We start from the raw sequence: 23,301 nt of genomic DNA, 5'->3' as shown, positions 1-23,301 counted from the left end.
AAAGGTAACCAAAGTAAGCTGAACAATGGGAGTTACATGTTCTCTGATATATTTGCTCTTTGACTCAGGCTATGCTATAGAACAGAGCAGCAACAGGAGTGATGAGTGTATGTGGCTACTGAATAAGTTAGTATTCGTCCACGCATGTTACAACATACACACACATCCCCCCCCCCCCCCAAACAGGCACTGAGAGTTGTTTGTGGAAGTTATTAGGCCTACTTGAAGGAATCACATTGCTTCCCCTGTTAGGAAATATCTTAGAGCTTTTATCCCAGTTCCCATCTGTGCTATGAATTATTAACTGTTTTAGCTCTTGCTGTACAGATAGTTCAGAGCCAAAGCACCCTGGAAAATCAGATGAGTCACGTCAAGGGGTTTCACTCAACACATTTCTAAATAAACCAAAAATACACACCCTAATCAAGAATTCAATTTCGCATTCTACACAGAGCAAGAATCTAGGCGCTACAGTTTATATAGAGGCAATAAACAGGAATCTGTTGTTGATTCAGTTGACGAGTCTCAGGTCAGGAAATGGCAAAATAGCTGAAATTATTGGACAAATAACACCACATGGTCCATGGACAACGTAACATTCTAGAACTTCTTTGGTTCTAGGTTATTATAGTAACTGAAGACCCCCCCCCCCCCCCCCTCCCCCTCCTAGGTGAAGCCAAGTCTGCTAGCTGATCACTGTAGGTGAGCCTCTGTCGTGGGGACCAGAGCCAACAGGTTTAATCACGCCATCAATAACACCATGAAGTTCCACATAGCTCCTCGGAACACACACAGTCACGCTCACCCTGTACGTCAATGTAATGAACATCACCCATTTCTTACCAGACACTGTATAACACTGTCCAGCCAGCTAGGAGTCACAGAAACACAGATAATCAGCTCACATTGACTTCATAACATTAGACCATTCGTAACAAAAGGTTAAAAACACATAGTCAACCTCTGCTGTCCATAACACTGTCGAGGTCCACACACCTCTGACAGACAGACGGATGTAGGTATGGTACAGTGGGGAACTCACCGGTAGATGGCTGGATAGGGGGCATACAGGTACCCGTCTTCCAAAGCCACGCCCCCCCAGCAGAGCAAATAGCGTGCCATGTTGTCCCCAGAGCCCTGCCCCTTTCACACCCAACCACGGCACTCTGCGGTGAGGTAACCCTGCCAGTCAACCGTCTATCCCACTGACCACATGGAATCTCCAGCCACACGCTCGACACTGCTCTCAGCCTGAGCCTAGCAGAGCCTCATGGTGCATTTCACAACATGTTATCTTCCATTTCCCCTCCTTGGTGTCTGGATACTCGCTCTGCCTTATTTGGCGCCCTAATCTGTTGCCGTTACCCTGTTGCTGTCCTCCCCTGCTGTCCCGTCTCTCTTTAACTCTCTCGCTGGCTCGGTCAGTTCCTCCCTCTCCAGCTCCCTGTAGCAAAGATGGTGGATAAATGAAGATAGAAACTCTGTGGCCTGAGTGAACTAAACCACCACAGAGTTTCATACTGTACTGTCTTTGCTTAGTCCATTTTTTAAGGTCAGTTCCGGTCTACTTAACTGGGTGTGAATGAAATAGCAGCTGGGTCTGGTCTCCTTACTACATTGAATTTCATTGAACCAGAAAAAAAAAAGAGTGGGGTGTCTTGCTTCCTCTTCCGTCTCTGCCTGTAGCTCTCAATCTGAAGTATCCAAGCCAGTGCAGACACAGTATGTGGTAATAATTTGGCAGGATCTTTGTTGAACTCAAAGTTACTCGGTCACTCTCAGTCTTTCACTGCCTTGTCTCTCAGTCAGTATCCATCGTGTGCCTCTCTCTGCAGATGGCTCATCAGCTGGGCTATTTTCCGCTGCTGGAGAAGGCATGCATTTCCTCTCACCATGGCTGCAATCCCACCTCCTTTCCCCTCGCTCTTCTCTTCCTCTCTTTGTCTCCCCTTACCTCCCCTCCCACTTTCTATGTTTCTAACCTATTTTCTGATTTCACATCCTATCGCTCTAAACAAATACACATGTAGCCCATCGGATTTAAATCCCAGTACAGTTTCAGTAAAAACTCAAGTGTGTCCGTGTTGCAGTAAAGCCAAACAAACGGAAATGAAAGATAATCAAAGTAGCATACAACAATGACATCATACAGACTGATGATACCAGATCTATTCCTTTACTAATAAATCTATTTAATGTCTACCAAAAGAACAGACTATGGTTTTACTAATTCATATTTTAAAGTCATTGTTGTCATGGCTTCTGGCACATTAAGTAAAGAATCTAGCCAAAGATAAGACTCCTTCCAGACCACTCAGTCCAACAAGTCTGGCTCTATAACAATGGGTCTCTTGTTGTCTTGTGGATCAAAAGCCAACTGAAGTGAACTTGATTTTCTGAAAGTCAACTTGTAACACTGGACACATCTTTAAATGAGCTTTCGATTCAAATCAAAAGTGCCTTTTGTAGTTTGATCAAAAGACTTGAGTTTATGGTGGGACTTGAAAAGGGAGTTGTGTCAATGGCCCCCGCTGCAGTTAATACTGTAGCCTCCTGTGACTTAATAGTCCAAAAGAGTGCTCAACCTCACACTCAACTGGCTCTTTTCTATTTTAAAACCCTGAAATCACATGGTCCAGGAAGTTAATCTACAGCTGCCATGGTTACCCAGTATGTCTGGCTGAGCTACATATCTGATTGGCTGCCTTACATGAAAGGCGGTGCAACCAAGGAGCCAGGTGGCATGGCAGAAGGGGTTTGACTGACTTTCAGTGAAAGCTGTGACGCTAAACACACATGGAAACGCTCACTCACTGAATAGATGGGAAAATACACTGGATATGAGTAAGCCTACACACATGGAAACACATGTTTTATATAATGTACACTTATGCATAAATTAACATTCACTAATAGGACCCAGGTACTCTGATTCTCAGGCCCCTATTAATATAATTTGTCCTGTAAACAAATGTATAATAATTCCATTCTTAGCAGGGTTGGTAGGACTGATATCCTACACCTTGTAATGAAAATACCAACTTGTTTATTAGCCACTACATTGTAGAATAATAATGAAGACATCAAAACTAGGAAATAACACATATGAAATCATGTAGTACCCCCCCCCAAAAAAGTGTTAAATCCAAATATATGTTATATTTGCGATTCTTCAAATAGCCACCCTTTGCCTTGATAGCTTTGCACACGCTTGGCATTCTCTCAACCAGCTTCACTTGGAATGCTTTTCCAAAAGTCTTGAAGGATTTTCCACATATGCTGAGCACTTGTTGGCTGCTTTTCCTTCACTCTGCTTTCCAACTCCTCCAAAACCATCTCAATTTGGTTAAGGTCGGGGGGATTGTGGAGGCCAGGTCATCTGATGCAGCACTCCATCACTCTCCTTCTTGGTAAAAATAGCCCTTACATAGCCTGGAGGGGTGTTAGGTTATTGTCCTGTTGAAAAACAAAAGATAGTGGGACTAAGACAAAACCAGATGGGATGGGGTATTGCTGCAAAATGCTGCTTTATTGTACCTTGAATTCTAAATAAATCTCAGTGTCACCGGCAAAGCTCCCCTACACCATAACACCTCCTCCTCCATGCTTTACGGTGGGAAATACACATGTGGAGATCATCCGTTCACCCACACCGCGTCTCACAAAGACAGTGGTTGGAACCATAAATGTCCAAGAGACCAAAGGACACATTTCCACCAGTCTAAATGTCCATTGCTTGTGTTTCTTGGCCCAAGCAAGTCTTATTCTTATTGGTGTCCTTTAGTGGTGGTTTCATTGCAGAAATTCAACCATAAAGGCCTGATTCACACAATCTCTTCTGAACAGTTGACGTTGAGATGTGTCTGTTACTTGAACTCTGTGAAGCATTTATTTGGGCTGCAATTTCTGAGGCTGGTAACTCTAATGAACTTATCCTCTGCAGAAGAGGTAACTCAGGGTCTTCCATTCCTGTGGCGGTCCTCCTGAGAACCAGTTTCATCATAGCGCTTGATGGTTTTTGCGACTGCATTTGAAAACTTTCAAAGTTCTTGAAATGTTCCGTATTGACTGACCTTTATGTCTTGAAGTAATGATGGATTGACATTTCTCTTTGCTTATTTGCGCTGTTCTTACCATAATATGGGCTTGGTCTTTTACCAAATAGGGCTATCATCTGTATACCACCCCTACCATGTCACAATACAACTGATTGGCTCAAACACATTAAAGAAAGAAATGACACAAATTACCTTTAAAGAAGGCACAGCTGTTAATTGAAATGCATTCCAGGTGATGACGTCATGAAGCTGGTTGAGAGAATGCCAAGAGTGTGAAAAGCTGTCAAGGCAAAGGGTGGCTATTTGAAGAATCTCAAATGTATTTGGATTTGTTTAACACTTTTTTGGTTACTACATGCTTCCATAGGTTTCATTTCATAGTTTTAATGTCTTCACTATTATTCTTCAACGTAGAAAATAGTAAAAAATAAAGAAAAACCCTTGAATGAGTAGGTGTGTTCAAACTTTTGACCGGTAGTGTACCTTAACCAGAGGTATCATACTGCTGAGCCCAAATCATTGGACATCAAACCACAACACACTCAATCCAATACCATGTAGCAGACAGTGCTGTACTGGTAATAAGTACTTTCTGGATAAACATTCATGAAAAGAAACGATGGCCCCATCTAGTGGTACAACTAAATCTCTGCAGTTGAGTTCCATAACCATATAAAGTACTACATTTTCGTCATTTAGCAGACACTCTTATCCAGAGTGACTTACAGAAGCAATTAGGGTTAACTGCCTTTCTCAAGGGCACAGACAGATTTTTCACCTAGTTGACTCAGGGATTCGAAACAGCGACGTTTTGGTTACTGGCCCAATGTTCTTAACCGCGAGGCTACCTGCTGCCCTCTAGATTAGGGAGTACCCAGAGGGTCCTTTTAAACACACATTTCGGAGAGATATCCTAATATAATAGGAATTGGAACTCTTGAGACACCTAGGACACACGACCTGCTCAGAGGACCTCAGCTCAGACTACCCTGGGGGTAAATGTGATGGGGAAATGCATGGCACAGTTAAAGACAGACTGTGAGAAGGAGGCAATTTAGTCTTATTTGCGCTCTAGCATCAGGCCTTCCGAGCTTCGGAGAGTCTGGAGCGTCTCTACGTGGTTCATTTGGTCAGGTCAGCCAGATGCTGATCAAAACAGCTATATACAAAAACAGACACTATCTGTCAATAATGGAAATGCCAGACCAAACCATATGCCACACATGCTTAGATCATAGGCTCTAAACTCCAAATGCAATCCAAATATTTGGGAACAACCATTCAAGGGACAACACATGGTATGAGATTTTAGTGACAGTCCTTTTGTAGGTCATCTAGGAGCAGTAAAGACATGTATAACTGAAGCAGCATTAAGCGGTTTACCATTATGAAACAGCATAATAGGATACTATATCTTATAATAGGATCTTCATATAGCAAAATACAGAGAGCTCCTAAAGTATTGGGACAGTGCCAATTTTGATGTTGTTTTGGCTCTGTACTCCAGCACTTTGGATTTGAAATGGCTATGAGGTTAAAGCGCATGCTGGCGGCTTTAATTTGAGGGTATTTTCATCCAGATCGGGTGAACCATTAGAAATATCACGCTTTTGACTCTACAACTTTGCTGGATGCATTTTGCTCTCTGTTTTGGTTGCGTTTCAGATGATTTTGTGCTCAATAGAAATGAATGGGAAATATCATACCCCCAAGACATGCTAAACTCTCACCATTACAATATGGGGAGAGGTTAGCGTTTTTTTGGAGGTATGATATTTGTGCGTCTAACTTTCTCAGTCATCATAATTCACGATTCATCCAGGATTATCCATAATCATGGTAGCATCCACATGAATGTAGAAGTGTTTAGAAACATATTCTATACTTATTTACAATAAAAGTTACTCCAAATTGACAGAAAACATTACTTACAATTTCTATTGTGCACAAAATAATCTGAAACACAACCAAAACAAACAGCAAATGCATCCAACACATTTGTAGAGTCACAAGCTTGATGTAGTCGTCGCACGTTATGAATATGGAACCAAATACTGAAGTTTTTACTACACATAAGTGAATTTGTACAATATACTTGATGGGGGGGGGACGGACTATGTACAAAAAGCACTGTAATTTCTAAACGGTTCAGCTGATATGGATGAAAATACCCTCAAATTAAAGCGGACAGTCATTGTCATTGTATCCCCTCAAATCCATAGGCCTGGAGTTCAGAGCCAAAACAACAAAAATGGAGCTCACTGTAGGTGTTGCCCCCACCAAACACACAAATGCACTCAAGAGATATCACAGCTAAACAATTTCGAGGTTGGTGACTTTCTCCTGCACGGACACGGCAAAGTTGCTGATACAAAACGGTCTAAATTAAGTATACCTTGACGTCCATGCTTTCATTTGGACTGTTTGTCTGTCACTCACCGAATGAGAGGAAAGTCTAAGTTCGTTTTCATTGAGACTTTCTCCAACCAGGACTTCCCTCCTGAAGTAGAATCCTCAGAGTAGCTGCTGAGCCAGTCTCCTGTGGGGGCCAGGGTGTTCTCAGACCGGACAGGGACAGACACCCTGGGAGCCTCTGGATGGGCCAGGGGGGCAAAACTCAGCTCCGTGATGTGACGCGCACTCTCACATATCTGGCTCTGGATCTCAGGGGTGAGGGTGGGAAGGTCAAAGGTGAAAACGTGCGGGCCGCTGGAGGTCAAGAGGTCAACGCTGTCCAGGCTGCTGTAAGAGGTGCCCTTAGCCCGGTGAGACTCCACAATGCTCTCAAAGTGGTGGCTAAAGGAGTCAAGGCCATCCGCAGAGGTCCTGCGAGGGCTGGTCAATGAGATGGGGGACTTGAGTGCTGAATGGGAATCTGATATGTAGTCCAACGGACAACTACAGGGGGAAAAAAACATGTACATCTTAACATGGGATACTCCTCGACATTGAACTTGTAGAAAAACAACAGATATGTACATTGTTTCAATCAATACATTTTAGTTTAGATTTGAGGTAGGCACAGGTACTGTAGGTATGAGGTGTTAAACTCATCTCTATATTTGCTTTCAAGGTATGGTGTGTTTGAACAGTGGATGGCTCACCCCTTCATCAGCAGACTGTACGTCTGATTATCCTCATGGGTGGCATGTTGTCTCTTCTTATCCCCCTGCATCCTCACACTGGCCCAGCTCACCATCTCCTCCTCTAGCTCCTCCACCTCTCCGTCAGTGTGGACTATGGTACTGGCGCTAGAGGCCGAGGTGGCCAGCACGCTGCGATTACTCCCAAAGGCAGAGTCCACTTCCACCTCCTCCTGTTCTCTCTCTCTCTCTGCCTGGGCCTCAGCCTCAGCTAACATTACCTCATCCAGGTCTGTTTCCCTATAGCATTTCAGGGGCACCGCATCTAAGTCCGTCTCAGAGTACTTGATGGTTTTCCGGATGATGCCCGTCTTGGGTGAGATGCCAACCACAGCGACTGGGGGCGGAGTCACCAGCTCCACCTCCACCTGCTGGACGTTGTGATAGGATAAACTCTGTCCCTCATCATCCAGCCCCGTCCATTGATTTGTGGGCTTCAGGGGCAGGGAGGAGGGAGGGGTAGGCTTGGGAGACTCACTGGAGGTGCCCCTAGGGGGGGCTGTAGAGTAGGATATCAAAAAAGACAAATTGTAAAAGTGTGCATGAATATTGTTTACCAAGATATCTTGCACTTAGTCAAATGGCATGTTCTAAAAACCATGCACAAATAATCATAAATGTATTGTTCTAAAGACCAGAAGTAAATGTAGAGATTGTATTCCATTATGATGGTACATTGTATTGAGAGGACTGACTACTCTATGCAATTTTGTCATGGAAAAACTGCAGCTTCCAGCCACAACGCCAGGTTTGGCAATTTACCTGTTTAACATCAGCTCACTTGCCTTGAGGCACATTACCGATGGAAGGAGAGAGCTGCCTTTTGTGCCAGTGAATCTCGTATTTCGAAACCGTATTCAGGCTATTTAATGAACTAGGCTATCATGGAGTAGATGACAACACAATAGATAAGAAACCAAAAATATACAACTTGAAGCAATCACATATTTAGCCATGGAGCACATCATGAGTGGCTAAAGAAGGGCCAAGCCTCGACACACCCAGAACTTGTTTATTCATCAAAACCCAGCCCTTTCGCGCCACTGCCAGTTACTGCGCCCCTAATTCCGGTTGTGAAAATAGCTAAAAGATTTGACACCCCCAAAACTATAATGCTACCGCCAGCACTAAGATTTACCATTGCGTTAGGTTTGTTAAAATAGAGCCCTCAATATTTTTGTCCCACTAAGTAAAATTACCTGTTCTAAAGACGATGGAAATGTAATAAAATGACTTGTTCTAAATGTATAGATTGTTATTATAACAGTACAGTTTATTGTGAAGACATTCACTGTTTTGAGGCCTATAACACACGGTCTGTGATGAGTACTGTAATTCAATAGTGAATGGTAGAAGATGAGTGATAGAGATGAAGAGAAGGGATAAAGAAAACAAATTAAACACAAGGGGATAGATTCTCTAAGGTCTAAATTTAATTAACAGGAAAGTACACATTAAATGAAAGACGTGTGATGCGGAGACGTGTAGACTGAACCAGGGGTCGGCAACAGGCAGCCTGAGGGGCTAAAACCATCCAGCGAGTGATAATTTTTGGCCCCCCAAAGTTTTTAGTAAAAAATGTAAATGTTTTAATGATTTTCATTTTTGGTCAAGTTTAATTTAGGAAATCAGTTCCTAAGTATTACCACAAAAAAAAAATTGTATATGTGACCGTGTCAATATAATCCAGGTATGTAATGATTGTATTTGAAAATACTATCTCTTTTTGTTTCTCAGTTGTGGTCAATTTGCAGTGTACAAATTAATATAATTATTAATATAATTATGTTCCAGCCCTAAACCTATTTGCCTACCCCTGCTCTAAACGATCAATAAAGTGCTGTAACCTTTTGGGTAAACAAGAGAAGGAAGCGAGTCAGTCAGAGTTTAAAAGGGACAGCGCTAATGCCAGGCCATGATGGCTCTATAGCCAAATCTAGCCAAAGCTAATTGGATTACAGGAATATTGTGCAGCTAGCTGCTTGTTCACAAGGAGGGGCTGACGAACTAGGAAGTCTAAACTAGAGGAGGAGGAGTAAGACAGTGATTAGAGCTCTTTCAGGACAGGACCGCCCACCTTTAGAATCATGGCAGTCCTCTGTGGGCTGTCCGAACAGGAACTCCCATTTGGCATGGGCAATCCTCTGGGAGTGCAAGGACGGGCCCAGCACAGAGTAGTGGCTGTCTGACTACAACAGATGAAAGACAGGGAGAATGGTTGAGTAGGTGATAAAGTACAATGTACACTTGTAAACAGTCTTTCTTACAATCTCTCACTCCCCCACCTGCATCCCAGAAGCAGTGTCTTCAGTGTCATTGCTCTTCTGGCTGGACTGGCTGGATGTCTCTGGAGAGAGACAGTCCCTCTCTGGCTGACTGTTTTCCTCTAGACTGCCTGTCACTCCACTGGAGCTTTGGGAAGACCCCAGCAATCCGCTATGGTCCTGGGTCTCCCCCCTGTTTACCCCATGTTTATCCCCCAACCCAGCTGCTTCATCCCTCCCCTGTTGCATCAGCTCTTCCTTGGTCACCACACACAATCCATCACCATCAGCAGTCTGATCCTCCCTATTGGACTCGTCTTGGTCCGTGACGGACACGTTCTCCCTCCACTGCTGCATCCTGGAGGTCCAGCTGTCTGGTGTCTCCATGTCAAGGCCTATAACCAGGCGCCTGCTGCTCTCCGAGCTGTCCCTTGGATCCCCTCTGTCAAAGAGGGTGTCGCACTGTCTCCTATACAGGCCAGGGGAGCCCCGGTCTCCCATGTACTGTGGGGGTTGGTGGCGGTGCAGGGTGGGGCTGTCTTTCGCCACCAGCTCAGCTCTCTGCAGCCGAGGGTCTATGATAGGGGTCTGGGACGCCACCACTGGGTGCAGCATAGCTGGTATAGTAGGGGAGGAGATGCCCTTCTGCTGTAGGAGGGTGGAGGCTTGCCCTGAGCCTTGGCCTGGTCTGGACTCTCTGGAGTGGCATCCAACACTAGGAGACTCCTTGTCTGTCGACCTGTGGTCCTGGAGATAAATGTTACTGTTAGCTTCAGGGTGGGGCTGCGCTGGAGAACCCGTGCCTTGGAGGGTGGTATAGGGTTGAGACTTCCTAGAGAGGTAGCCAGGCCTGGGGCTCTCTGACTTAGCCAAGTCAGTCTGGAATGGGGTGGGGGAGGGAGTCCTCCTGTCCATGAGGATGGTGGGAAGCTTGGTAACTTCCTCTGCCAGCTTACGGGCCATGTCAGGGCTAGAGGCCTGGGAGATACTTCTCCTGCCACTGGTCTGGTTCAATCCCTCTCCCAGCTTGCTGCCATTTGACTGATCTGACGGTTTGGAGTTGACTTTGTTGGGTAAGCAGTGGCTATCGCTAGGAGTGTAGCTGCTGGTTTGGCTGCTAGTCCTCTGGTTGCAAGAGGCCGAGGTGCTGGTAGGCATGCTTGCTGGTATGTCATGCTGAATCGCAGTGGGCCTCCCTGTAGGTAAAGGCGGGCGGAACTTGGAGGACAAGCTGGGGCTCTCGTCCCCCAGGCCTGGCCTGTGGTTATGGACACCATAGTGGTGGCGAACACTGGAGGGGGACATGGTGTATTTGTAGTAGGACTGCCTGGCTTGAACGAAGAGCTGGTCAGGAGCTGGGCTTCTGGTGAGGCCATTTAAACCGCGGTTCCTGTCTGGGTCTATGAGGTGTGGATTGACGGGCATTGTTTTGGTACCCTGGGGCAGGACTGGGGACCCTACCCAGGACTTGCAGCGGAGCTGCTGCTGGTAGTGCCGTGGAAAGCTGGGGCTCTGGTCTGGGCTGTAGGCTGCCAGTCTGCGCCTCAGTTCCGGGGAGCCAAATTCCTCCATGGCCCTGTAGGTGGCTTCTCTGGCTACAGTGTCCAGAGTGGACCTACGGAGACAGGGGGAGCCCTTGGGGGACAGTTTGGGGCTGGAGCTACCGGAGGGCTTCCAGCTGTCTGACCACACAGGGTCACTAAGCCTCTTCCTGAGGCGGGCAGGCAGATACCCCTCCTCCATTCCTCTACTGAAGGGGTTCTCAGGTATACTTTGGCACAAAGCACTGCAGGGGCTGTCCACAGACTTAATGCTGGCTTTCTCTATGTAGCTAAAGCTGACCACAGAGCGTTTGCCCTCATCCCCCACACCAGAGCTATCGTAGAACCTGCACCCACTGGTTGGAGTGGAGGGGGCAGTTATTATCCCAGAGCAGGCAGGGGATAGGGGTACCCTCCCTTGGTAGTGCTCAATGTCTGAGGAGCGGGGGCGCACCAGAGTTCCATGCTGCGGCCCATTGGGTGCAGGCTGGAGAGTGGAGAGCAGTTGACTAGTCCCCTCGTAAGGCAGACTCTGCCTGTGGTGGATGGGCGGTCCCGAGTTGTCCGGTAGGTCCAGCTGGAAACTGACAGAGTGTCTCGAGGAGGACTTGGAGGGGGTGAGGCTGGGAGTGCTGCCCCCAACATTATGCACCACTCCAGGGGACATAGAGGTTGGGCTGGGGGTGGAGGTGCAGGTACAGGTGGAGTGGCTGGGGGTGCGCTGGGACTGAGGTAGGATGTCCGGCTCTTGGAGCACTAGTGGGTGAATCCCCTCGACACCACCCCCCAACTCCTTCCCTTCTTCCTCCGGGACAGACCTCACCTCCACATACAGGTGCAGGATCTTGCCAGACTGAGACATGGTCCCCACACTGGCCTCAGTGCAGGCCTCTCTCTTTCTTGTTGTTCGTCTCCTAAGTTTCCTTTCTAACCCAAAATGAATTTTAAAAATGGGTTCATTTGGTGAGGGTCAGTAAGCTGGAAGATGATTGACAGGTCTCGTCGCCATGCTACTCTGCTCATCTTCTTTTCAGGCTGTCAAAGAGAAAGAGAGAAAGGACACAATGGGAACATGTTCTTTTAAAAAGGACAATAAAACAAACTTACACAAAATTATATCAAAGACTGTTACTGAATTCAGAATCCATCTTTGTAACCTGAGGTGATGCTGTCATGCCATTGTCTACCAGTCACGCCATGACATCACAGTCTAGGGATGCGTTCCCCTGACCCCCTGGGTGGGTGACTAAGCGAAACAGATATCGATAATAGCTTTACTACCAGTCATTCTGACTGAGGTTCAAGGTTGTGAACTTGTGCATCTTAAATGTAAAACCTATACATTTAGGCCTACTCACAAAACACTATAGTATACTATGGGACTGTACTGTAATATTAAAGAAATCTACTGAACAAAATACTCAGAGCAAATTTTCCATAACATGTAGGTAGGTAGGACTGAGGTCTGAATCAACAGTAAAGAGAGTCTGCTCTTTTTTTAATAACTTGTAGGTAACACAATATACAGCCCATACTCCAAAAAAAAACTAGTCCTGCAGGCTCTAGTTTTGTCTAATCTTGATTATTGTTCAGTCGTGTGGTCAAGTGCTGAAAGGAAAGACCTAGTTAAGCTGCAGCCGGTCCAGAACAGAGTGGCACGTCTTGCTCTTCATTGTAATCAGAGGGCTGATATAAATACTATGCATGACAGTCTATCTTGGCTAGGAGTCGAGCAGAGACTGACTGCATCACTTCTTATTTTTAAAAGAAACAATAGTGTGTTGAAAATTACAAATTGTTTGCATAGTCAACTTACACACAGCTCCGACACACACACTTACCCCACCAGACATGCCACCAGGGGTCTTTTCACAGTCCCCAAATCCAGAACAAATTCAAAAAAAGCGTACAGTATTACATAGAGCCATTATTGCATGGAACGCCGTTCCATCTCATATTGCTCAGATGAACAGCAAACCTGATTTTAAAAAACTGATAAAGAAACACCTCACGGCACAAAGCCGCTCCCCTACTTGACCTAGATAGTTGGTGTGTTGGTATTGATAAGTAGGCCTTTCTTAAATTGATGTAGTTCTGTCCTTCCCTATTAACGTTGTGTATTATGTCATGTTTCATGTTGTATGGACCCCAGGAAGAGGAGCTGCTGCTTTCGAAACAGCTAATGGGGCTCTTAATAAAATAGCAAATATATGGTCTATACTTGCCATGTAGGTCTCTGACTTATGGGTGGCACAAATTGGGATTTGGGGACAGGAAATGGCAGGGTACTCCAGGAAGAGTACCTGCTCTTACAGTACCTGTACAGTACCTGTACAGTACATGCTAATTAAACACTATAGTTATTACTGTAGTGTTTTTGCTAACATTACTGTAGTATTGACTTTGTTTTTGTAGTATTTTACAGTAGACTATAACATTAACATAACATAAGTACAACACATGATTGAGGTATTTAAAAAAAAAGTTGAACCTTTATTTAACTAGACAAGTCAGCTTGAAGGTCAACGTGAAGGTATACTACAGTGTGTAGTATAGTATTGTAAAGATCACTACAGAATTCTATAGTAAGTACTATAGTATTCTGTAGTAAACTGTCATATTTTTTGGGGGTGGATGTGGACATAGCCAGAAATAGTATCATAAGTGATGAGGTAAACAGTTGGTTATTATACAGTACAGGTCTTGCTTGGGTGGTTGTATCTTTATAGACTCCATTAATGTGTCTGATTGCTTGTTGGCAAAAGGCCTGTTAGCTTTGATTAATCCAACAGAGCTCTATTTTCACAGGTGAAGGATCCTTGAACTTGAAGGCTCAGAATGAAGCAGAACAAGCGAGAACAGCAGACAGACTCCTTTTACCAAAAACATTCCACATGCCAAGTGTTTTGTTAACAATCCAAATCTGTAGTCTGTCAAGTTCACACTCACCACATCCTCAATCTAGAATAGCAAGTGTAAAATTCCCTCAGTTTGTTTGAGTACACAGATACCAGAGAGAAACAACTAATTCTGATATCGAAATAGATATAATATCTGGTGAAATTCTAAAGTGGCTCCAACAGGGTCAACCTCTCAATATTTTCCTTTGTGCACTATCAGAGGTCATGGGCCCACCTTCTGAGGAACTTGTTCACTCTGTTGTCTCTACCTTAGTCACGGCAGGATAGTCATTACCCTACAAATCATGAGGAGCAGGAAGACCCCAACCATTGCCACTGCTAGCACACTGCTCTAATATTAGTTCCTACCGGACACAATGTTTGGCAGACCAAACTCTTCGGTCCTTTAAAAACCCGCTGTATGTAAAATATTGCGCGCTATCGTTTGGAAAATAAATAAAATGTGACTCTGGATGACAACATAATGTTGTTTGTTTCCAACATTAGGGCAGTTTATCTAAAGAAGTCAAATCCGCTTTGTGTTTTCTTTCCTTGCCACGATACTATGTATCGCAATATTGGTATCGTCCTGGCCCTAGTTGTCAGTCTGATCCTCACACACCACATGTACAGACACTCAGACACCCGTGATCAGTGTAGCAGGTAGAGAGAAATATCCTTTAACCTCTCCCACTGCTGTTCCTTAGAAAGTCTCTCTCCTCCTTTGCTTCATTGACACTATACCAGTAAGACAGTAGTTACCAAGGCCAGACAAAAGGTAACTAAGGCAACTAAGTAATGGATAAGTCTCATTTAGTTTGAAAAGATCATTATTTTTTTGTCTGGAAATCAACAAACAATCGTCTCCCATTTCAGCAAGACCTAAAAGTATATCTTCCATCTTTATGTAGGCCTTGAAATAGTCAATGATCCAAATCATCTCAGACCCTAAACACACATGCATGCACACACAGCAGGTGATAACTATCTGAGATCCCAGGGAAGAAGCAGGGTTGTGCCATGACTTTCCACATGGTACAGGGGGGGGGGGGGCAGTCTGTCTCACACATGCCTCACACACCCACAGCTGCACACTTACCAGGGGCATAGTCTCACCCAATCAGGTTGAGCAATTTTTGTTGTTGTTGCTGCTCTTCACTTGTCAGTGTTCCAAATGGGACAGTATTTGTATTTTTTACTTAGACATGCAAACACCATCAGATATAATAGCAAGCAGTGCACTGGGTTAGTCAGATTTGATTAAATATAACAGAACAGATTAACCGTCATGACATTCACTGTCACAGGATGGGTTGCCAAAAATAACTAACAAAGCAACACCCCCAATAAGCCACAAATATGACTGCATTGAGGCATGTCACTGTGCTTCTATGGCTATATGAACCATTGAACCACTGCCCATTTCATTTGTTCATTTAGCAAACAAGACAGCTCATACTACTATGGCCGACGGTGTAAAACACATTTCACTGCACCTAACATTTCTTTTCTGTGCCTTTATCACAGTCAACACACCTATATTTTAGCTTGAATTAGCTTTAAATGCTACATTTTCTCTCAGCCTCATGGCAGAATGTGTAAAATAGCATGAAATTAGCTATAAAACTGCATTTCCCTCTCTGCCTCATGCAAAGTGTGTAGAATTACAGGACATTGTATTTAAAACAGCAACATTTTTTTCAGCCTTGTGGCGAAATGTGTAGAATAACATCAGATTAGCTATACAACTGCACATTTTTATTTTTGCCCCATGGCTAAATGTGTAAAATTGCAGGAAATTAGCTGCAAGTGTACACATTTTTTTGTACACAGATGCACATTGACACAAACACATGGTCAGAGGTATTCTGAGGCATCTGTGATAAATGCATTTGGTGATTGTGAACCTGTTGAATTGATTGCAGTTATTTGACTGTCTTGCTAATCATAATACCCAGCACCATTTATCCTCATATTTTGTGCCATTGAGGTTCCTGAGCCTCCCTTTGCAGTTTCACTTTGAGCCATGTACAACATTGCTGTTTGAGAACAAAATACATACAGTTGGTCACCACAGCTATCCCTACACACTGGCCAATCAAGGTGAGTAAGGTTTAAATTTTACCTTTATTTAACTAGGCAAGTCAGTTAAGAACAAAATCTTATTTTCAATGACAGCCTAGGAACAGTGGGTTAACTGCCTGTTCAGGGGCAGAACGAAAGATTGTCAGCTCGGGGGTTTGAACTTGCAACCTTCCGGTTGCTAGTCCAATGCTCTAACCACTAGGCTACGCTGCCGCCCCAGGTTGTGTGAACGAACTACAGAACGAACTACAGAACGAACTACAGAACGAACTACAGAACGAACTACAGAACGAACACATGGAGAGGCGATGAAGAGTCGAGTCACAGGACAAATTGCAAGTTAACACGATCTGTGAATGCCAAGGTAACTGACAACCTGAAATGGACACCTATTTGTTTAATAGAACCACTGGGTCATATGCCCACCAACCTGAAAAAGTTAAGTCCAAATAACTTCTGGCTGGCTGGCCCAAGACGTTTTGTTGTTCCTATGCATGTAACAACTAATGCTACTTCCACTACTAAATCTGTAGTGTGGTTATTTCTTCATTAATTTACACAACAAGGTTAACTCACCATACTTGAGACAGGGGCCAGGGCCAGGGCCCGTGCTTACGTTATTGGATACGTCTGGCAGGAGTCAGACATAGTTAAGTTAGTTGGGCCCGTATGAAGTGTAATAAATCCAGAGGACAACAACCAGACTGCTGGACATGATTACAGCCAGGAAACGGTACTAACATTTTCATTTCATCACTTAAAAAAAAAAAAGTCTGAACCATTTCCTTTCATCCAATTCAAACCCCAATTATCACGCATATCCATCTCCCCTGATGACCAGAAAGAATAACTTTTTAAATTTGTTTTTAAATGACTCCCTTCTAAAAAGGAAAACCTAAAAATAAATCATGTCTGTGTTTTTCACAGACTAGAAACCAAGTTTCCAATTTAAAAATACATCTGTCAATTAGAAAACGGTTAACATAAAGTATTTCTAAAACCAGGAGACCAATAGACATTTCTATTAATATCGCACGGCCACATGTTGAACAAGGCACACTGATTACAACCTCATAACACTTGAGGATCAACATGTACTTTCTCTCACACTCGCTCATATCAAAAACACACACGATGGAATACACTTACACCCTGATGAGCAGGGTACTTAGGCCTACTTTTTCTGTACTCAGACTAATAGGATTCCCTGCCCCCCCATTTTTGTTCATCACACACACTATACACACAGTCCCACACACACACTGTACACATAGCAACTGCGATCCCCCGAGTTGCAGCAGCACAGTCTGGGTCTGCCTCCCTCTTTCTCCTAGTCTCCCTTTCTCCTCTTTGCCACCTCTAGACTCACAGTGGCTGTCCGCTTTGCCAGCTCATCCATACTGGATTTAGGCCTCCCTCCTCCTCCCCCCTCCAGACCTGCCTAAGTCGAATAGAGCTCCATCATCCACCTCCTGCCACTCATGGTGCTTTGTCCCTCCCTTTAGGAAGAGTGCTCAACCAATCAGATCCCTTGATCCAGTGCTGTCTTAACGGCCCAATGGCTACTGGTGTAAAGTAGTCTGTTTAGCACTAACAGATGGTGAAGGACCATGCAGCTTATAGTTGCTGGGGCGATAACAAGGTCAGAGGGGACTGGGGCCCTCCTCTTATTCAGAGGATAGAAACTAATTTGGCTAATTTGAATCATAGGGGCTAACAGTTGTGACCCTCTGAGGAAAAACAAGAATAAACAAATTCAAGGCATCACCTACACACTCTCACGCTTGGACAGACAGTCAGTTTCTCTTTCCCTCTGATAACACTACTAGCACTCTCTCTAGGTATCAACAATGACAGGCTGTCTGTAGCATGTCTACTGTAACTCACTAGGAGGTTCTGGACTTGGAAATTGTGTGTAATAAATTCTGTCAATCAAGTTTGATGACAGATAAATAGCAGAGCAGAGACCATGCAAGTTATTTTCTCACTGCCTCATAGAAGTGACAGCTTAACAAAATTGCCCCCCCCCACCCCCACCCCATTTCCTCTGTGGTTTGGCTACAGTTAGGAGTGAATTTCCACAGCTTCCCCAGTCAATCTCCTCCTGGATGGTGTCCGATCCGTCCAGACAAGAATGAGGGGAAAGGTCTGTGTCTGCTTTTCCTCCCCGGGATATGCCTTTCCAGACAGAGAGCTTAACCCGACAACGCGCTCGGAAAACAAGCTTTACAAATGGTGATCTTTAAGTTTCAAGTTAATGTCACGTGCTCAAGTACAGTCAAATGCCTTTCGTTCAAGCTCTAAACCCAATAATGCAGTAATCAATGTAGTAATATACATAACTTAAGGTAGAACAAAAACACAAAATAAATTGAAATAAGAACACGAGAAGGTAAGTAAGCTATATACATGGTTGCTGTAGCTGGTCTTGTGGCTTCGCTCAAGTTAATGAGTGAATGGTTTGACTTCAATGGGCTTATGCTAAGGGGGAATCAGAGTCTCCTCAGACCCAAACACAATGTCAGATTTCAAAACAAGGGAGCAGGAATGGAGCCTATAAACAGTTGAGACTAATTCACTTTAAGACAGATTCAATTTCATGTCACAAGACTGTCCATAAAATTAAAGACTGTCCTTAAAATGTTTACCCAACAGCAGCTGAGCATATAAGCAGATCACTTCAACGTACAGTATGGAAAAATCAACCCCTTACTCACCAAGATTGTAATCGCCCGCAGTCAATAGTTGAACGCCCTACTCTCAATTACAGTCACATCCACTGACCATGCAGAGTCAGCTGTGGTTTTATCTGAGGACAGTTTAAAAGCCCCATCATCATAGCTCAGATTCTGAAAAAACTCATCACTGAGGGAATGCCCCCGCATTGTCTTCAATCCAGCTATAGGACATCAGAAAGTTGTGGCCCTGAAATACCACTTTATGCACTGGCAGACACATCGATGTCTCATATCCTTAACCAAGTGCCTTACACAGTCAGATCAATCTTGGCTGGAGAATGGCGCAATGCACTACATCTGTTGGCACAATCTATTCTCTGGCTGCAGTGGGGAGCCTGGGGACATGGGGAAAAGGAGACATTTTTTTAGAGTACATTCTCTAGGTGACAATTCAACTTTGAATCCTCCAACAAATATCATCCAGTTGTTCTTGGATTTCAGCAGAAATGTGGTTCCTACAACACACACTATAATGAAGCAATAGCAGGGGTAAAGAAAACAGGTATGTCATGGACCAATAAGGACTGCTAAAATATCATGGCCTCAGCATTAAAGCTGAGTAGAATTGATGAGGTAAGATGTAGGAAGGACAGAGTGTGTGTGTGAGAGAGAGAGACCCAGAAGTATCATGCAACAGCCTTACTGACAGAGTAGCACCTGGGACAACCCACTGGGCACAAACTGGTTGAATCAATGTTGTTTCAATGTAATTTGTCATCGTAGTGTGATGTGGAATCTATGTAGAAAATACATTGGCTTTGAAAAAAGTCATCAACTGTTGTTTTGAAGAGGAAATGTGTCGTCATCGTCATCCTGGTAAACAAATTTCAACACTTGTATAAAATATGTTGAATTTGTACCTTTAAAAACATCAGATCTTCAACATTATTTTTTAAATATATTTTTTTAAAGCTTTAGGTTGGGCAGCACCTAATACTGGAGAATTGGTCTATCTACTACTGCTAACTTTTGGTCTCCGATCCAGGGTTTTAACCAAGCCCTGCCATGCTAAGCTATTATATCTGTCACTGACCATTACCAATGTGCTATCGTGAGAATGGTTTTGTAAGTGGAGATCTCTCAACACTAAATAAATTCCCTGTTGCCTTCTAAGTAATTCCATATAGTTGGTTTAACATAGCAAATCAAATGTAAACTTACTTTATCACCGATATATCATCAATGCTGCTATTTAGGCCTTTATAGGATTTATAAAGTCATCAACAGCCAGTGTTTAAATTCAAACCTGTAATCAACTAAAAATAGACAATACAATAAGCCTATGGTTTCAAGCTCTGGTTGATTTAAATTGTAATTATCTTTAGTGATATTGAATTGTGTAGGAATAAGTCAAATCAAACTTCGATTTTTGGTTGAGAAGTGAATCCAACATATCAATTAATAATTTGTAGACAAACTGGAATCCAAGCCAGACTAAGTCAGTGGCACAGATGGAACAATTCAAGCAGAAGATAAATCTCTCTCAAATGTTGATATTTGATAGTGCTGACAAACAAAAACAATACAATATGACTTTTGTACAATAAATAGCCTAAGACTATTTTAGAAAGGTATGTACAGTTGAAGTCAGAAGTTTTACATACAGAGGTTGGAGTAATTAAAACTCGTTTTTCAACCACTCCACAAATTTCTTGTTAACAAACTATAGTTTTGGCAAGTCATTAGGACATCTAAGTCATTTTTCCAACAATTGTTTACAGACAGATTATTTCACTTATTATTCACTGTATCACAATTCCAGTGGGTCAGAGGTCTACATACACTAAGTTGACTGAGCCTTTAAACAGCTTGGAAAAATCCAGAAAGTTATGTCATGGCTTTAGAAGCTTCTGAGTCAATTGGAGGTGTACCTGTGGATGTATTTCAAGGCCTACCTTCAAGCTCAGTGCCTCTTTGCTTGGCATTGTGGGAAAATCAGCCAAGACCTCAGGAAAAAAATTGTAGACTTCCACATGTCTGATTCATCCTTGGGAGCAATTTCCAAACGACTGAAGGTACCACTTTCATCTGTACAAACAATAGTACGCAAGTATAAACACCGTGGGACCACGCAACCGTCATACCGCTCAGGAAGGAGATGCGGTCTGTCTCCTACAGATTAACGTACTTTGGTAAGAAAAGTGCAAATCAATCACAGAACAACAGCAAAGGACCTTGTGAAGATGCTGGAGGAAACAGGTAGAAAAGTATATATATCTACAGTGAAACGAGTCCTATATCGACATAACCTGAAAGGCCGCTCAGCAAAGAAGAAGCCACTGCTCAAAAAACGCAGATATATTGAAGCAACATCTCAAGACATCAGTCAGGAAGTTAAAGCTTGGTCGCAAATGGCTCTTCCAAATGGACAACGACTCCAAGCATACTTACAAAGTCGTGGCAAAATGGCTTAAGGACAACAAAGTCAAGGTATTGGAGTGGCCATCACAAAGCCCTGACCTAACATTTGTGCAAGGAGCAAGGAGGCCTACAACCCTGACTCAGTTACACCAGCTCTGTCATGGACCAAAATTCACCCAACTTATTGTGGGAAGCTTGTGGAAGGCTACCCAAAAGTTAAACAAATTAAAGGCAATGCTACCAAATGCTACCTAAGACAGGGAATTTTTACTAGGATTACATGTCAGGAATTGTGAAAAACTGAGTTTAAATGCATTTTGTATGCATTTTGTATGTAAACTTCCGACTTCAAATGTAACATTTAACCTTAAAATGAGTAATGGATCCATGGCCACATTGAGGTTACTGTAACTATCCATTTCTTCTTGTGTAATCATATAAAGCACGGTCATTGTGAAGATCTCCAAGACCTGCAATGCTGTAATAACCTGAGCAGAATCTTGAACGGCATTGATCACTTGCACCATGTACTTTTAATGTAATCTCAACTGCAATCCAGGTCATTTGGTTCTGCTATTATATGAAACACAGTGAAAACACATGCATCTTTTGTATAAATCAACAAAATATCTGACATTGTATTCCCATTTGAACTTTGTTGTGCTTTAAGATGGTTGAGAGCATAGTGATATAACACATTGAAAATTCAACTAACTTTTGGCTGTCTTTTTGAGTGGGTAAAAATAGGTTGTAATCTCATTGATCAACATCAACTAAATATGACCCAATTATCCATGTTGAAATGACGTGGTGTGCCCAGTGGGAAGGGACTGCAGTCAGTGAATTGCTGTTTATCGAAACACTGTCATCTGATAGGCTGGAGGAAAGGGAATAGGCCAACTGCCTCTGCACTTCAAAAGGCTTGTCAGACACAGCGATTAGATAGGCTGATATATTCAAATCCATTTTTTTTGTCGTTTGTGGACAGCAATGATACCAGGTTCCAACATAGGCTACTAGTTAAAGGCAATAGTTTGACATGGAAGAATGATTGTAAATGACTGTCTGGTCGACATATCTGAAACTAAGGAAGATTGCTATGTTCAGTCTTGTAATTCCCTATGGTTGTCAAATGCATTTATTGAAATAATACTAGGGTAGGGATCAGGTGTTTGATTACCAAACCTAAGTCTGTATTGCCTAAGACTTGCGCAACAAATAACAGATCACTGGAAAGGTGTCATATTTCAAGATAGGCCTGCAATGGGAATATACCGTAATGTAAATAGTTTACAGGTGAGCTCTGGACATTAAAAATCTGTCCCAAACAACTAGTACCTGTCTGATGGTCACTCTGCTCTGCGACAGACCTGTAAAGTGATGTTGTTTGGTGAACTGAAGCAGATGGAAATGATATGCTTCAACACAAAAGCTATCTTCAAACAGAAAACAATAGGCTATAGCTGGAACAATTCCTGGAGAGATCGTTTCATTCATTAATGAAGAGTAACATTGCCAGCATACAATAACAAGCCGCTCTGCAACTTGTCATGGTTCATGAAGGAAGATAGTCACTTACCCCTGTCATTACAAATGCTAATGTTATAAGAAGCTGCAGAATCCTGATAGACCCGCGTAGCCGTGTGTACGTTCGCTGCCGTTTATCACCGGTTTCCGCATTGAGAAGGCTGACGTTTTAACCTTGGTTGAAAGGGAGCTTTCCATTCACTGCTAAATGGTTCTGAAACTGACAGCTCCTCTGATCCACTTTTGCTCCTGACGAGGAGCAACACTCACACGCGCACTTTCTCCTAATGCGAGCGTGCTAGAGCTCTTCTCTCCCAGAGCGCATGCTATTTATGCTTCCTTGAAGGAGAGATTACAATACATTTCAAACGGATTTGAAATCTGTATAATCTAACAGACGGACCAGATAGCACCCAAGGCTGTAATACCGTTTTTTTTTTTTTAAATAGCATAGTAGGAAAACTATTATTTGGAAACAATGTGGACATTAGGCTGCTATCTCTTTACCCAACTTGGCTCCAACTGTTTGCTACAATAAGCTTGCTGTTTCCCAATAGTTTATATAAAATAATTTAAAAAAAGGCTATTTGCAAATGACTGTCCAACATCTGGGTCATGGTTGAAATCCAGAGGGATTGTTCCAATATCATTATCCCCAAATGGTTGGATTTAACATGAACTCTT

General features: G+C 43.3%; 1 protein-coding gene across 2 annotated transcripts in view; it reads right to left on the bottom strand.

The window, feature by feature from the left end:
• The window catches only part of LOC109889862 (PH and SEC7 domain-containing protein 1), a 41,763-nt gene extending 18,854 nt beyond the window's left edge, over positions 1-22,909 (bottom strand). The window contains exons 1-5 of one of the 2 annotated variants that reach the window (XM_020481629.2): positions 22,670-22,909; positions 9,487-12,041; positions 9,279-9,390; positions 7,163-7,700; positions 6,498-6,956 (exon numbers count right to left, since the gene is read on the bottom strand). In XM_020481629.2, coding sequence (XP_020337218.2) covers positions 6,498-6,956; positions 7,163-7,700; positions 9,279-9,390; positions 9,487-11,868 — 3,491 coding nt within the window. In that variant the 5' untranslated portion in view covers positions 11,869-12,041; positions 22,670-22,909. Of the gene's footprint in view, positions 1-1,042; positions 2,057-6,497; positions 6,957-7,162; positions 7,701-9,278; positions 9,391-9,486; positions 12,042-22,669 lie in introns of those variants that run through there. The other variant, XM_020481628.2, reaches the window with a different exon arrangement.
• Positions 22,910-23,301: the final 392 nt, after the last annotated feature.

The sequence above is a fragment of the Oncorhynchus kisutch genome, linkage group LG4 (assembly GCF_002021735.2).
Source record: "Oncorhynchus kisutch isolate 150728-3 linkage group LG4, Okis_V2, whole genome shotgun sequence".
Lineage (NCBI taxonomy): Eukaryota > Metazoa > Chordata > Actinopteri > Salmoniformes > Salmonidae > Oncorhynchus > Oncorhynchus kisutch.
This window is presented reverse-complemented; position numbering and strand designations above follow the sequence as displayed.